Raw genomic sequence first — 15,564 nt, forward strand, 5'->3', positions numbered from 1 at the left:
TTTTGGCTAGCTTCGAAATAATTTTTTTTTAGAATCTTTTTTTCCACTCTTTTAAATGGCGAAGATAGATTTGCCATTTTCTCGCCGGAAATTCCTCAAAATTCGAAAAAAACTCATTTTTTGGTGTGTCACACTCATATTTTTAGCGTTTACTGAGCGATCCTTTGATTTAAAAAATCCGAAAATATTTTGAATTAAACATACATTGTTTTGTCCAAAAGCATCCTGATTTTTTCAGATTTTTTTGATTAAAATTGAGCTCAGGAAAATTTTTTGAATTTTTAAAAAAAAATTTAGGTTATGTAGATAATTTTTGGCTAGCTGCGAAATAATTTTTTTTTAGAATATTTTTTTCCACTCTTTTGAATGGCGAAGATAGATTTGCCATTTTCTCGCCGGAAATTCCTCAAAATTCGAAAAAACCCATTTTTTAGTGTGTCACACTCATCTTTTTAGCGTTTACTGAGCGATCCTTTGATTTAAAAAATCCGAAAATATTTTGAATTAAACATACATTGTTTTGCCCAAAAGCATCATGATTTTTTCAGATTTTTTTGATTAAAATTGAGCTCAGGAAAAATTTTTGAATTTTTCAAAAAAATTTTAGGTTATGTAGATAATTTTTGGCTAGCTGCGAAATAATTTTTTTTTAGAATATTTTTTTCCACTCTTTTGAATGGCGAAGATAAATTTGCCATTTTCTCGTCGGAAATTCCTCAAAATTCGAAAAAACCCATTTTTTTAGTGTCCTCCCTCATATTTTTAGTGTTTACTAAGCGATCCCTTGATTTAAAAAATCCGAAAATATTTTGAATTGAACATACATTGTTTTGTCCAAAAGCATCCTGATTTTTTCAGATTTTTTTGATAAAAATTGAGCTCAGGAAAATTTTTTGAATTTTTCAAAAAAATTTTAGGTTATGTAGATAATTTTTGGCTAGCTTCGAAATAATTTTTTTTTAGAATCTTTTTTTCCACTCTTTTAAATGGCGAAGATAGATTTGCCATTTTCTCGCCGGAAATTCCTCAAAATTCGAAAAAAACTCATTTTTTGGTGTGTCACACTCATATTTTTAGCGTTTACTGAGCGATCCTTTGATTTAAAAAATCCGAAAATATTTTGAATTAAACATACATTGTTTTGTCCAAAAGCATCCTGATTTTTTCAGATTTTTTTGATTAAAATTGAGCTCAGGAAAATTTTTTGAATTTTTAAAAAAAAATTTAGGTTATGTAGATAATTTTTGGCTAGCTGCGAAATAATTTTTTTTTAGAATATTTTTTCCACTCTTTTGAATGGCGAAGATAGATTTGCCATTTTCTCGCCGGAAATTCCTCAAAATTCGAAAAAACCCATTTTTTAGTGTGTCACACTCATCTTTTTAGCGTTTACTGAGCGATCCTTTGATTTAAAAAATCCGAAAATATTTTGAATTAAACATACATTGTTTTGTCCAAAAGCATCCTGATTTTTTCAGATTTTTTTGATTAAAATTGAGCTCAGGAAAAATTTTTGAATTTTTCAAAAAAATTTTAGGTTATGTAGATAATTTTTGGCTAGCTGCGAAATAATTTTTTTAAGTGTATTTTTTTCCACTCTTTTGAATGGCGAAGATAGATTTGCCATTTTCTCGCCGAAAATTCCTCAAAATTCGAAAAAACTCATTTTTAGTGCCCCCCTCATATTTTTAGCGTTTACTGGGCGATCCTTTGCTTTAAAAAATCCGAATAAAATTGAACGTATATTGTTTTGCCCAAAAGCATCCTGATTTTTTCAGATTTTTTTGATTAAAAGTAAGCCAAGGAAAATTTTTGAATTTTTCAAAAAAAATTAGGTTAGGTATGTAAGTAATTTTTGGAAAATTTCGAAATAATTATATTTTCGTGAATTTTTTGTTTTTTCGTTTTTTTGAATGGCGAGGTTAGATTTTCTCTCCGAAACTTCCTCACATTTCGAAAAATAAAAAAAACAGTTTTTTGGTGTCTCCCCTCCCCATTTTTGAGCCCATAAACTGCATATCAATAAATAACGATTTTTGCTATTTTGTTTGTTATTATTTCTACTGACATGATCAGGTTTGCCGTTTTCAAACCAAAACATGCTCAAAATACAACAAAAGTTCTTTTTTGATATGTTCTCCCATATTTTAAGCACATAATCTAATTTATACGTGACTCTTTAATACTTTTTACACCAAAATATTTTGGTAAAACATCATTTTTTCAAACGAGTTAATAACCGATGACAAAAATCTAAAACTTTTATTTCATTTTTTAATAGGAAAACAGATGAAATACGATTATTTGATGATCCAGTTCGTAATTTACTTACTTAGTCCTAAGCATTTCTACCTTTAGGTGTAAGGCTGGTTCATAATTTAAATAGACATAATATAACCAATATCTGCGGAATATTTCTAGAATGCTATGTATTAAATGGATGATTTAATAATCAACCAGACTTCAGTTTAGGTAAAAAAGCTTTTCAATGATGAACTTGCTTTGGTTTTTGATGGGACATATTTACGTCGTCAAAAATGTAAAAATATTACCAAAACCGACACAACTATTATGAGAAAAGTAATGGATGATCCAGTTGGTATAAGAACTGGATCATCACTGGTATCATGACGGAAGGTGATGTTTGCATCGTGGACAGAGGTTTTAGGGATGTGATACCCTACCTAAAAATCAAGGATTCAAGGTTCTTATGCATGCCTTAGAAGGAAAAAGGTCTAATTTAAGTGCGATTGAAGCAAATGAATCTTGCTTCGTCACAAAACTCATATGGGTTTTAGAGGCAATCCATAGTATCCTTAGCAAAAAATACAAGTTCTTTCACCAGCAATTGGACAATAGACATACCAAAAGCTGCTTCATATGCTAAGATTACATGTTTCCCCAATAACACTTTTGGTAAATGCTTATAGTGATAAATATGATGATGGATTGCAAGAGATAATAATTCGAAGAATTTTGGACTCGAAATCAAAGGAAAATACATTAGCATTAGAGGTTAAAACACAGAGATGGTTCAGGCGGCCCACTACTGCGGTAAAACTAACTGGTCAAGAAATTGATGATTTTCCGCAGATGAATGAAAGGGATGTAAAAGAATTTTTTTCGGCGACCTACCAGTTAGGTCAAGCCAGGTACGGAGGTATTTTGCGCCATGCTTGTGACTGTGCCAACGGATTAGGAACTGTAGGGCGTAGGGCCCTGTTCTCACATTGCAGCACTCATTTATTATCTTATTAGCAATGCTAGGTATAAGTCAAAAATTATTAGACCAGCAAAAATGCTTTCAGACTTGTTTATCATACATATCAGATACTAATCCCGTAATAAACGAAGATACATAGTGACAGTGACGAAGACTCAAACTAGTATTTTAATGTAAATTAGAGCATATAGTTTACTAGGTTGTAATTTTGTAATTATATATTTCATTATTATTAAAAAAAATTGAAACAAAAAAGGTTCAATATGAAAATAAATATATATCTATTAATTTGATCCATAAATTATAATATGCAAATGATAATCACCACTCGAATAAAGGGGGAGCAAAAATCATTATTGTCACGCATTAATTTAATTAATGCGTGACAAATATCAAAAAAGAGCGTTTGTTGTATTTTGAGTAGGTTTTGGTCTGAAAATGGCAAACCTGATCATATCAATAGACAAACAAAATATCAAAAATAGTAGTTATTTATTGACATGCAGTTAATTGACATGCAGTTTATGTGCTAAAAATGTGAGGAGGGGAAGACATCAATACAGTTTGTTTTAATTTTTAGAATTGTAGGGAAGTTCCAGAGAGAAAATGGCAAATCTAGCCGCGTTACCGCAAAAATTACTTACATACCTAAACTTTTACTAACTAACTTTTACTAACCTAAATTTTTTTGAATAATTCAAAAAAATTTCCTTGGCTCAATTTTTCCAAAAAATCTGAAAAAATCAGTATTTTTTTGGCAAAACAATGTATATTCAAAATTTTTTCAGATTTTTTAAAGCAAAGGATCGTTCAGTAAATGCTAAAAATATGAGGGGGGACACTACAAAATGAGTTTTTTCAAATTTTGAGGAATTTCCGGCGAGAAACTGGCAAAATCTATCTTCGCCATTCAAGAGTGGAAAAAATACACTAAAAAAAATTATTTCACAGCTAGCCAAAAATTATCTACATAACCTAAAAATTTTTTGAAAAATTCAAAAATTTTTCCTGAGCTCAATTTTAATCAAAAAAATCTGAAAAAATCATGATGCTTTTGGGCAAAACAATGTATGTTCAATTCAAAATATTTTCGGATTTTTTAAATCAAGGGATCGCTCAGTAAACGCTAAAAATATGAGGGGGGACACTAAAAAATGGGTTTTTTCGAATTTTGAGGAATTTCCGGCGAGAAACTGGCAAATCTATCTTCGCCATTCAAAAGAGTGGAAAAAAATACACTAAAAAAAATTATTTCACAGCTAGCCAAAAATTATCTACATAACCTAAAATTTTTTTGAAAAATTCAAAAACTTCCTGAGCTCAATTTTAATCAAAAAAATCTGGATGCTCTTGGACAAAACAATGTATGTTTAATTCAAAATATTTTCGGATTTTTTAAATCAAAGGATCGCTCAGTAAACGCTAAAAATATGAGGGGGACACACTAAAAAATGGGTTTTTTCAAATTTTGAGGAATTTCCGGCGAGAAAATGGCAAATCTATCTTCGCCATTCAAAAAAGTGGAAAAAAATACACTAAAAAAATTATTTCGCAGCTAGCCAAAAATTATCTACATAACCTAAAAATTTTTTTAAAAATTCAAAAATTTTTCCTGAGCTTAATTTTGATCCGAAAAATCTGAAAAAAATCAGTATGTTTTTGGGCATAAAAATCTATATTCACAAATTTTTTAACAGTTTTTAAAGCAAAGGTTCGCTCAAAAAAAATATTTTTCGAAAAAACACATTTTTTCCGATAGGGGACACCTGGGGCCAAGTAGGGAGCTAAAATTTTGGTTAGGGGGGTTTTTAGGTATGTACTTTCGATTGCCCTGTACCAAGTAAGAATCGAGCCGAGTGCAGATTTTACCATCTTATCCCGCTATAGCCTTTCCTTTACTTTTAAACTTTCAAAAATAAAAATTCAATCACTGCACGGTACTTATTTTTTCCATTGTAAAAGATTCTCTGATATGTCGATACTAAACTGGCTTGTAAATAAAGAATGAATTGACATATTTAAATGAAACTTCACGTATGTTCATATGAAGATTCTAACAACATAACCAAAAAATATTAGGCTAGTAGCAACGTCCTCTCTTATTGAACCACAAAACTTATTGAACAGCGTATTATATCTCCCATATACGCTCTGAGCTTCGCTGGTGTCGCTCCTAGCGGAATACTAATTCAACTTTCACCGGTAATTTTTAAATTTATTATTTAATTGTTATCACTTAATATTTACAACGCAAAAAAGTAATTAAATTGTAATCGATTTTTTTAAGATTTTGCTAATCATTTTGACGTTCTATTGATAAAATATGAATTTCTTATTTCGGATACTTTCACAATAATCGTGTAGATGGCGCTAAGATTAATAGATTAACTTATAATTACATATTACGGAACATTAAAAAAACTTAAATTCAGTATTTAAAACGTAAGTATATTTAAGGTAAAAATATATAGGTACCACAGCTTTCACCAACTAATATTTTTTATAATTAATGTTTTAATTTTAAATTAATCACTTTGACATTTGTGTCAAATTTCCGGTAAACGTTTACAGACTTGTCACTACTGGCGCTCGCGAATTTGTAAATATCCCCTCTACGTACGAGGTCACAGCGTATACCTTTAATAAAAATTCAAAGTCAATATTTTAACTACATCAAACTTGCATCTTTAATCAAATTTTGTGCAATTGTTGGTATATTGAATATCTTTTGATTTTTTTACTTTTTGTTCTCACAGCAAAGAAGAGAGGCCGTAAAAAGAAGAAGGACACAGCCTCGAAATCACAGCAGCATGCAGCTACATCCACCAATAGTGAAACTTCGTCAGTATTCGAAGCTCCGGAGCCTTTGGAGCGTATGGAACAGTCAGAAACATCGGAAGTGGGAGGGATTGAAGAACCCGAAGAAATGCCAACAGAAACAGATTTAGCCACTATTATTCCCGATATTGAGTCGCTCGCTTCTACCGAGGACATAAACGATAGTCATGGACCTGAGGCTGGGCAGGAACCTGCAGGGCCAGATCAAAGTTTACCGATATCTTCAGAAGTAGTTGATGATTCTTTCAATCCGTGTGTTAATGTAAGTAGATAATTATTTTAAGTTGCATAAGTAATGTAATGTGTTTAAATATATATTTACATAGAGTACAAAGATTCTAAAGGTACCGGTGGGGACTGGCATCTGTGCGCAATGTTACCGACGGTGTATGAGAGAGAAAGTATTCGAAATAATGAAATAACAAACAAAATAAAATTTGTTATTTCATGATTTCGAATACTTCCTCTCTCATACACCGACTGTAATACTGCGCATAGACGTCATCCCCCCCCCCCCCGGCACCTTTAGAATCTTTGTACGGTATATATTCTTGCCAATGTAGGAAACTACATTTATTTCTAAAGTTCGATATTTCGTTAATCATTTTATTCAACTTCATCAGAAACATACTACAAAATAATTAACTATCCGTATTTGTTTTATAGTTAATTGATTTTTTGTTTTTGTTGATGTGGTACATTTCTAGAAATAGTCTTTTTTATAGTTGTTTTCTATATCCAAGATCTTAACATTTGATAGATTTAGGGCCGGTTGTTCGAACGCTAATCAACAATGATCACTATCAAATATTTAATTACTGTCAAAACTGTCAATGTCAACTTTGGTTGGGTTGCTAAAAACATAATTGATTACAATTCTGAGACTATAATCAATTAATATAACAATAATTATTAACATAATTGATAATAAATCTTATAATTTTAATTAATTGTTTTCAGCAACCCAAACAAAGTTGACATTGACAGTTTGGTGACAGTAATTAAATATTTGATAATGATAATTGTTGATTAGCGTTCGAACAACCGGCCCTAAAAATGTATAAATTTATAATAGATAATATCATATATTTGTTTCAGTCATCCACTCCGAGCAGCCCAAAAGTGATACCCAGACTAATAGATAACTCAGGTAGTACTTCTGAAAGAAGTGAACTTTGTCCGAAAGAATGGAGTTCCTCCGATATTGTTCAATTCCTCAGGGTTAACGATTGCGCTAATTATAGCGATGCCTTTAGTAAACAGGTACGTACATCTTTTTTAAAAACATTTTATAACTTTCAAATCATAACATTTCCCTCTCTCTCTACTATCTTGCCTCCTTATGAAGTATTGCGTTCTTGCGTTCCTTAGTGTACATTCAGCGTGGAAGCGAAGAGTAGAGCGGCGATATTTTCCCGAGCAAAGAGCAAGCAAGTACCAAGCCAGAGTGTGAGCTGGGAGTCACGCGAGAGTCTTTCAGTTCTTTCCCACTCGGCAGTCATTGATAGTTATTTCCTTTTATTCGAAAACTCGTTGAAAACGTGGTACTTCCTGACTCGTGGGAGAGGGAATTCATCCTATTAATGAATCCCGCACTGGCCAAGGTGAATTTCACCATTTATTCAAAGAGCTACAGGAGGATCTCGTCAAATTCAAAGCATATTTCAGGATGAATGTGGAGACTTTCGACTACCTACACGAAAAAATCCAAAGAAATTGACCACGACAGACGAATTTCAAGCAGAACCGCATTTTACCTGCTGTACGTCTTTACTGTAATTTTAAGGTTGGCATGCCACATATTTAATGTCACTGTCATTACAAGATATTTTTATAATAAGTATTTATTATACAGCTAACAGTAATTATTAACTTAAATTTAATTATAAAGTTAGATTGAAGCGTTTTAAATGCCTGCTCAGATGGGGACAGGGGTTAACAGAAACTACTTGAATACTGGGGTCGAAATGGGGCTAAAGAAGAAGCAGACACTCAAACCCTCTTTCAAATACAAAAAATATTCAAACTTTATTGAGCAGTGTATTTATTTCAAAACAAAACTTGACCTTCAAAATCATCTAGCTGTCAGTTGTCACCTCATATTATTTTTACATATTATAAGAGCTTTACTTTATTTTTAAACAAAATTATTCAGACAGCTAGAATAACAAAATAGAACAAAGGATAACATCTCAAGATCTTTTGAAGTTAATTTTTACAACCTTTAATATCTTTCATACAAAAGTTTTATTATCACGATGATATCATTTAAATTCGTTATTATTTTTACCAACATGGGCATTATTATTAAAAGATTACAGTACTTAAAAAAAAACATTTTCTTGTCACATCACACTTAACCAAAATTTCCATGTGTCATTCAACATGTGGGCGGGGCTTCTTCAATTAATGACGACGACAAAGGGCTTTAGACAATGGGGAACAGGACAAAAGTTGAAACAAAACCAGACATCTAGGCACTTGCATTGCCACATCTCGTCAGGGACTCCAAATACAAAATACCATTCGACCAAACTTCAAAAAAAAGACAGAACATCCACCATGCCGGCCATTAGCTACGTCGCAATTCTTTGGTATTGGGTCTCGGCTTTTCACTTTAAAAATCCAAATTAAGGAGTGAAACTTTTCTCGGGTATTCATCACTAGTCACAAAACAAAATGCGAACCATTCATTGACTTCACATAACGATGATACGGAATTAATGCCGGCATTGCGTGGCAGCCATTCTGTGAGTTCGACCTGCACCAGATGTGTGCGGTTCAGATGTTAATTTCGAACTGACTCCTCTACCAAATTTCTCCTCGCGCGTAAAAACCGCATTCCGTCATAAACGTCCAATCAGACACAGACCTTCAAGGATATCTTAAAATTTGTCGAAGAACTGAAAAACTTTTTGTTTAGGCAGGTGGTGTATTGCGCGTTAATTTTACCCTGGCATTTATCAAAACTGGCTTACAGGGTGTAACCAAAAACTTCAACAGTATTAAACAAATTCGAAAAAAATTTAAATGAATGATATTACCAACACAAAATACAAGAGATAATTGTTAAAAAGACGGATTTAAAACAAAACATTATAGCATTTTTTATTCATTCCAGTAGATTTTTGAAATGCTATAAGATAATATAAATTTACAAAATCATCGTCGTTATCTGAATAGCCACTAAAAAAGAACCCAATAGACGATAAATTGCATAAGTTTTGGCTTGAAGTAGAAGTTGATGGATTGGAAAAGCTTTACCTTGAAGAAGAAGTTGATGGATTCTGGCCATTTGTATATTGACCAAATACCACATCGTAAACAATTACTGTATACTCAAGCGAAGTAAAAGCTTGTCTGCTTGTGTAAGGGGTCTGATATATGCTAGTAGGCTGTTAAAGCAATATTCATCATCATTAACTTGTCGAGACTGCATTGCTCTATTTCTCACCATGTCAAGTTTTTTCTTTTCAAGGCGAATCAAAGCGTTTCCTATTTCATCAGAAGATAGTTTACGTTTTCGGATGGTGGAAACTGATCCTGTACTGTTGCGTAAAATCAAGTTGATGATCCAATTTTTGTCTAAAATGCATCGATTGTGATGTTGAAAATGTTTCTGATCCCACAACGGTTTCCTATGGAACACTTCCGCTATCAAGACATCGAGATACATCGAGCGAGCTGATAAATCAAACTTGTTTGTGTAGTCCAGTCTGTGTACAGTGTAGTCTTGTGTGGTACAGTCTGTGTACCTCCGTTTCCCAGTAGTAGTTTGATTTCGCCTTTTTGCTCTTGGATCGCACTTTTTCTACGCTCCACTATGAACGTACACTTAGCCAAAAGTGTACGACTCTTCTGTTCTACTCTTTTGAAATTTCCTCTACACGACTTTTCCATGCCTCTATTTGATCTTTCTCCATCTCAGACCAATTCTAGTTCCATCTCAGACTAGTTCTTGATGTGATAAAAATATTTTTTTTCTTTCAGAATATCGACGGAAAAAAGCTTCTAGATCTGAGTAAAGAAGATGTCATAGACATTACTGGTGGCAAGGTCGGCCCCTCCTTGAAGATTTATGATCTCGTCCAACAACTGAAACTTAAAATGAACCTCTCTCAAGTTCGTCATAGTAAAGCAAATATCAAAAAGTTCTTATAGTGCCTCCTCATTAATAAGTCTATATGTGAAATTACATTATTTAACATAATATGTACATATATATTTTAGGTTATTTTCTTTTGTATTTCAGTATTTATCTTTTAGCGTTTTGTGTGTGATTTAGTTGCTCATTATGTCCAAAAGCGAGCTCACACGACTCGTGTAGTAGGCAAATACATGCCTACTTGTGTACTATTGTACGTGTACTATTTACAAGTACGCAAGCGTAAACATTTGGCTTAAAAACCTAGACAATTTTTGCATTTTGTTTTAGCGCCTCTGCAAGTATAGACAAGTATGTACTTGGCAAGTGTACTAATAATCGTGATCCCTTTGACTCGAGCCATTTTTACCGACCACAAATGGAAAACCAACGAGTGACAAATAATTAAGGGGGTCAGATGTAAAAGGGTTTAAGTGCAGTTTTGATAGTTCTGAGATAATCAGCTTCAAAGTTGTTATAAATTCTAGGAGTCATTAACCTAAAAGATGTCTAGTCTACAATGTTCTCCAAAATGATAAACGATATAAGGATATATCATTACTCTTATTATATCCTTCCCATTTTTAATTATTAAAAAAATATACTTGAATCGGTACATGGTGTTGATAAATGTTACTGATAAAACGGTTCAAGTGCAGATGTTAACTATTACTATTAGTAATCTTTTTTTATCTTATTTTTATCTTTTACTTCAGATGTTATCCATAGTGTAACTACAACTGACACGTTGCATAATACTTAATTAATCTTCCAAATTCCATGTATTTTTACCTGGAAAAGCCCTGTATTTGCCCTGTATTACCATGTATTTTTACAGTAAAATGGTTCAAGCGCACTTAAACCCTTTTACTACTATTTGTTTTTACAGAATACTAAAAATGGTTTTGTGATAAAACGGTTCAAGCGCACGTAAACCCGTTTACTACTAATGCAAACTGCAATAATTGTTTTCACTAAATTAAGTGTAATGGCGATATATGGCGACTGTAGGGCGAAATATGCTTGAATCCTGTTACCACCAAGTTATAATACCATTTAAGTATGCGAATCTGTACTTCAAGCATATTTTTAGAAAAGTGCACTTAAACCCTTTTATTTTTAACCCCCTCAATTGTACGAGTAACCCACTCACACGACATTGTAAGTATACGAAAGTAACGATTATTATTCGCCAAGAATACGAGTCGTTTGAGCCCGGCTTAAGCATGGAAGAAAAAGGGTCGATATAAATTAAAATAGTTAAAAGTGTTTGATACACGACGATTCTTAATTTTTAAGTTTGTTGAATACTTTTGTAACGTCAGCGCAGTGGCGTAGCGTGAGTGTCGGCCGCCCGGGGCGGAAGACAATTTTGCCGCCCTCTTATTTAGGTATTTTAATTTATTGTATACTATACATTACATACATTAATTATAGAGAACTTTTCGGCGAGAACAGTCATCATTATTTTGCATTGTACAGGTTGGATTAAATAAGAAAGTTTATCTAAGTTACAATCACGTTTATTAATACAAAAATTCTTTTAATTTAACCAATTAGATACATTGATATAACTTACACCCTTATTACTTCAGGTTAGGTACACCTTGACGATCGAGAAAATTAAATAAAATCAATTTTTAATTAGAACTAGAACAATACTATAATGTTATATTTTTATTTTTATTGAAAAGTAATATGAGTATTTGTTAGAATGTAAAACAAAATCTCCGTCTTCAATTAAAAATTTATACGTCTACTTTTTTTAACCCGTCGTTACACGCGTCTTCTATTGTGACGTAGTTGCACGCGTATGAGCGTCGCCCTCACCTACATAAATTCGACTTATTTCGAGGAAGAATGAATGTCAACATCTATAAATATAAAATGGGTTGTACTCACATATTATAGAAAGTCTCGTAAACCATTTTTTTATTAATTTAACAAAACAAAAGTAAAAATAATATAGATCAAAAGCAAGTTTTCTTAATTTTCAATTTCAGCAAACCACTGAAGAAATTAACGTTCTTTACGCAAATTAATTTTACTAAAAATACAAATTAAAATTAACAACTGTTCTGAAGCTATTTCTTTGTGGCATTTATGTAATTAACTATTAATATTTTGTATTTTGATAACGACGTCCGAGGTGGAATTCGAAACGTCAATAAAATCAATTTTTCAAGTTAAATTGTGGCTTATTTCCCAATTAGAATAGGTAAATTTAAAAATGGGTTCTTAATCAGTGGCGCACCTAGAATTTTCCTCTGGGGGGGGGGGGAGGGGGTTTGCTTGGGCACCGAAAGTTTTTTGTATTATTTGTGAAAGACAAGTTACATTTTCCTACTTTCTTTTATATATATTTATATGCTCTGGGTGGGATTTTAACCCCCAAACCTCCCCTCGGTGTGCCACTGTTCCTAACCTAATCCAAACAATAATATTTTAATTAAACCTACCTAAATATTAAATAAAAACCTAAAAGTTTCTTTGAGATAATAGAAACGTGATTTCACTGTGATTGCACGCGCAGTGAGGAATTCCCTCACTTGAAGAGGGATGTCTCTTCTTTCAACTATCACACAGCACACTGACCGCCTGAAATATTCTATAACTGTTTCATACCCTCTCATGAACCATGCTAAAGGCATTCCTGGGTGCTTAAGGTTATCGTATTAGTTTACACAATTTCATTAGTTATAAACAAATATGGTGAGGGATTCCCTCATAGCGCGTGTAATGGCGGGTTAAGAGCAAAGTCTTTTATTGCACCGTCAATGTCTTCACACACCTCTTGCTCAATAGACAAAATAGCTAAATTAATTAGTCTTAGAGTACTCATTGTCGATCTTAAATAATTTTTAATCAATTTCAATTTTGAAAAATTCATCTTACAGCTGGCATTGCTTATAGCAACTGTGAAAAATATTTGGAACATTATTAAAATATTGGGCAGAGTTTCTTCCAGCTTGGATTTAACAATAAATTTAAATAATTCAAGTGAGTCTGCATTAATCAATTTCGTTGCCTGTAGCAGCAACGAAAGTCCGCAGTCGAAGTTTTTCCAGCTTGAAACCCTACTCGTTAATTTCGTCAGATGCGTAGTCTAGGTCTAGATTACCTTCAGTGTTGTCTGGATCTAATAATATAGCCGGCGTTCCATAAGAAAACTTATCCGTTCAATTCTGTAGCTGTTGAAAACGCTCACGAATTTCTACAATAACTCTATCTAACGAAGAAAACAGCTTTCGTCTCAACTCATTTTCACAAGACAAGTTATCACCTCTAGTTCCGTCATCAAAAATATACTTTCTTGTTATGCGCCTCCGAGGTTTTATGGAGATTCGAAGTTCTTCACACATATTTTTTGCATAACCTACAGCGTCATTTGCCCATTCCTCTGTTTTCTCTGTCAATATCATCTGCAAAGCATTTACTTTCTGAGCACACAATCGTATGTCAAGTCCCCTTGTTTGTAAATATTTTTGTGCAGCATTCACTTCATGTAGCACAGGTTGCCACAGACCCAAAAAACAAAGAAAGGAAAATTACTGCATCGAAACTAGTAAAGCACCTGCATCTGTCCTCATGTTTAAGCTTTCACCTGCCTCTGTCAGTTTTTACAAAGTGACGAGAATCTCTTTGTAATGATGCCATGTCACATTTACGGCATCGCCTCTTGCACTCCACCGTATGTCTTGAATCCTTCTTTTGTCTGTAGCTGCTATCAGAACTTCCCAACGATGTATCGATGAGAAAAAGAATAGCAACGTTCTAAAGTGCCGAAAAAAGTTGTGCTGATTTGTTAGTCATAAACGGGGAATTTCCACAAGTCAGTATAGACGTTATTGCCAGTCGCTACAAAATATCATTCAAAGAAAAGGAATTCCCCGAATTCGTCACAAAATAAGTAATGAAAAATTCCGTGCTTCTTTCAATCGGTCCAAATTTGTAGTTGCGATAAAAATATAAAATGGTTCAAATATTTACAAAATATTTTTATTATTTATTGTTAAATTTTGCCGCCCCCTAAAAAGTTCCGCCCCTACTACGCTACGCCACTGCGTCAGCGAGATATTTATTTATAATCCAGTCAATCTAAGCCTGCACCGATTTGCGCGGGCTTTCTTGAGGGATGAGCAGCATACAATAATATGTTTAGTTTTCAATTAAGAGATAGGCGACTGAAGGAAACGCTAAAAGTGGCAACATTGCTTGTGAGGGTGAGGTGCATTGCCACTGTAGAATTGACGAATAACTGAATAAATCCGCGTGACTCGGTATGGGAAGCAGTGTTGACATGTTTTGGGTGTACTCCTATATCTAATTTAAAACTAAACACACGGTATATGCATATTTAGGGGCTCTTTTTATAAAGATTAAATTTATTATAAAAAGAAATAACGATTTTGAAAATTTTTATTCAGATTATAATAAATCCTGCCGAAAACGGTAACATAATTTGCATGCTCATGTGTCAACGTAACTGGTGCAACCTCACTTTTGCGACTGACGTGACAGTTGTTTATAGTTAAATTTTATATTTATATAGGTTTTATTTTATATTATATTTAAATTTTATATTTCATATTTAATTAATACTTGTCAAAAATATTACCTAATTTGGAATGGTCTATTCCTTAGAACAGCACGTCCTATTCTGTAATTGGTGCACAAGGTCAAATATTTCGGTCCCAACAAAATCAATGAAAACGACAGACAGATTCGCTTCTGTGTGGTTATTTATTCTGTGCTTTAGTATCAAAAGTTTGGTTGTTAATTGTATCAAATTGGTACAATTGTACCAACTCTGGCAACATTGCTTTTATGGGTATCGTCCCATCCTGTCAAGCCTGGGGCATGTTCCGATCAATCTCTCGCGCTCACTCCAACTTGTACTATTTCTACATAAGGTTCTCTTTGTTAGTCAAATGTTATTTCTCTTTTTTAACGTTGAAGAAATAACTATCTCATAACGGCGACAGCGACAGATACATCACACCGAATTTACGTAAATAGTTATGTGCACGTTATCCCTGAAAGTTATCTTAACTTTAACTCAAACGTTAAAGATAACTTCGGTCATCCATCACACGGCTGAATATCTGTCAACTAATCATTTAACGAAAAATGTGAGAGAGGACAAAGCAAAAGTAGAACATGCTGTAGAATGTAATAATTGTTGTAATTATGTATATTTTTATACATCAAATTAACCATGAAGAATATTCTTTAATGGAAAATGAATTAAATTGTGAAATAACAAATTATTCAAAGTTAGAACCCTTTTTCATCCATGAATAAGAGTATATTTATATGATTTTGGAAAAAACAAAGAAATAGAACATCAGTTATCATT

At 32.8% G+C, this 15,564-nt stretch overlaps 1 protein-coding gene across 3 annotated transcripts in view; it reads left to right on the forward strand.

Annotated features, from left to right (window-relative positions):
* The window catches only part of LOC114328923 (polycomb protein Sfmbt), a 49,905-nt gene extending 34,341 nt beyond the window's left edge, over positions 1-15,564 (forward strand). For all 3 annotated transcript variants that reach the window (XM_028277912.2, XM_028277919.2, XM_028277927.2), the window contains 3 exons: positions 5,980-6,323; positions 7,160-7,324; positions 10,052-15,564. In XM_028277912.2, coding sequence (XP_028133713.1) covers positions 5,980-6,323; positions 7,160-7,324; positions 10,052-10,222 — 680 coding nt within the window. In that variant the 3' untranslated portion in view covers positions 10,223-15,564. The remainder of the gene's footprint in view (positions 1-5,979; positions 6,324-7,159; positions 7,325-10,051) is intronic.

Source organism: Diabrotica virgifera, chromosome 3, assembly GCF_917563875.1.
Source record: "Diabrotica virgifera virgifera chromosome 3, PGI_DIABVI_V3a".
Lineage (NCBI taxonomy): Eukaryota > Metazoa > Arthropoda > Insecta > Coleoptera > Chrysomelidae > Diabrotica > Diabrotica virgifera.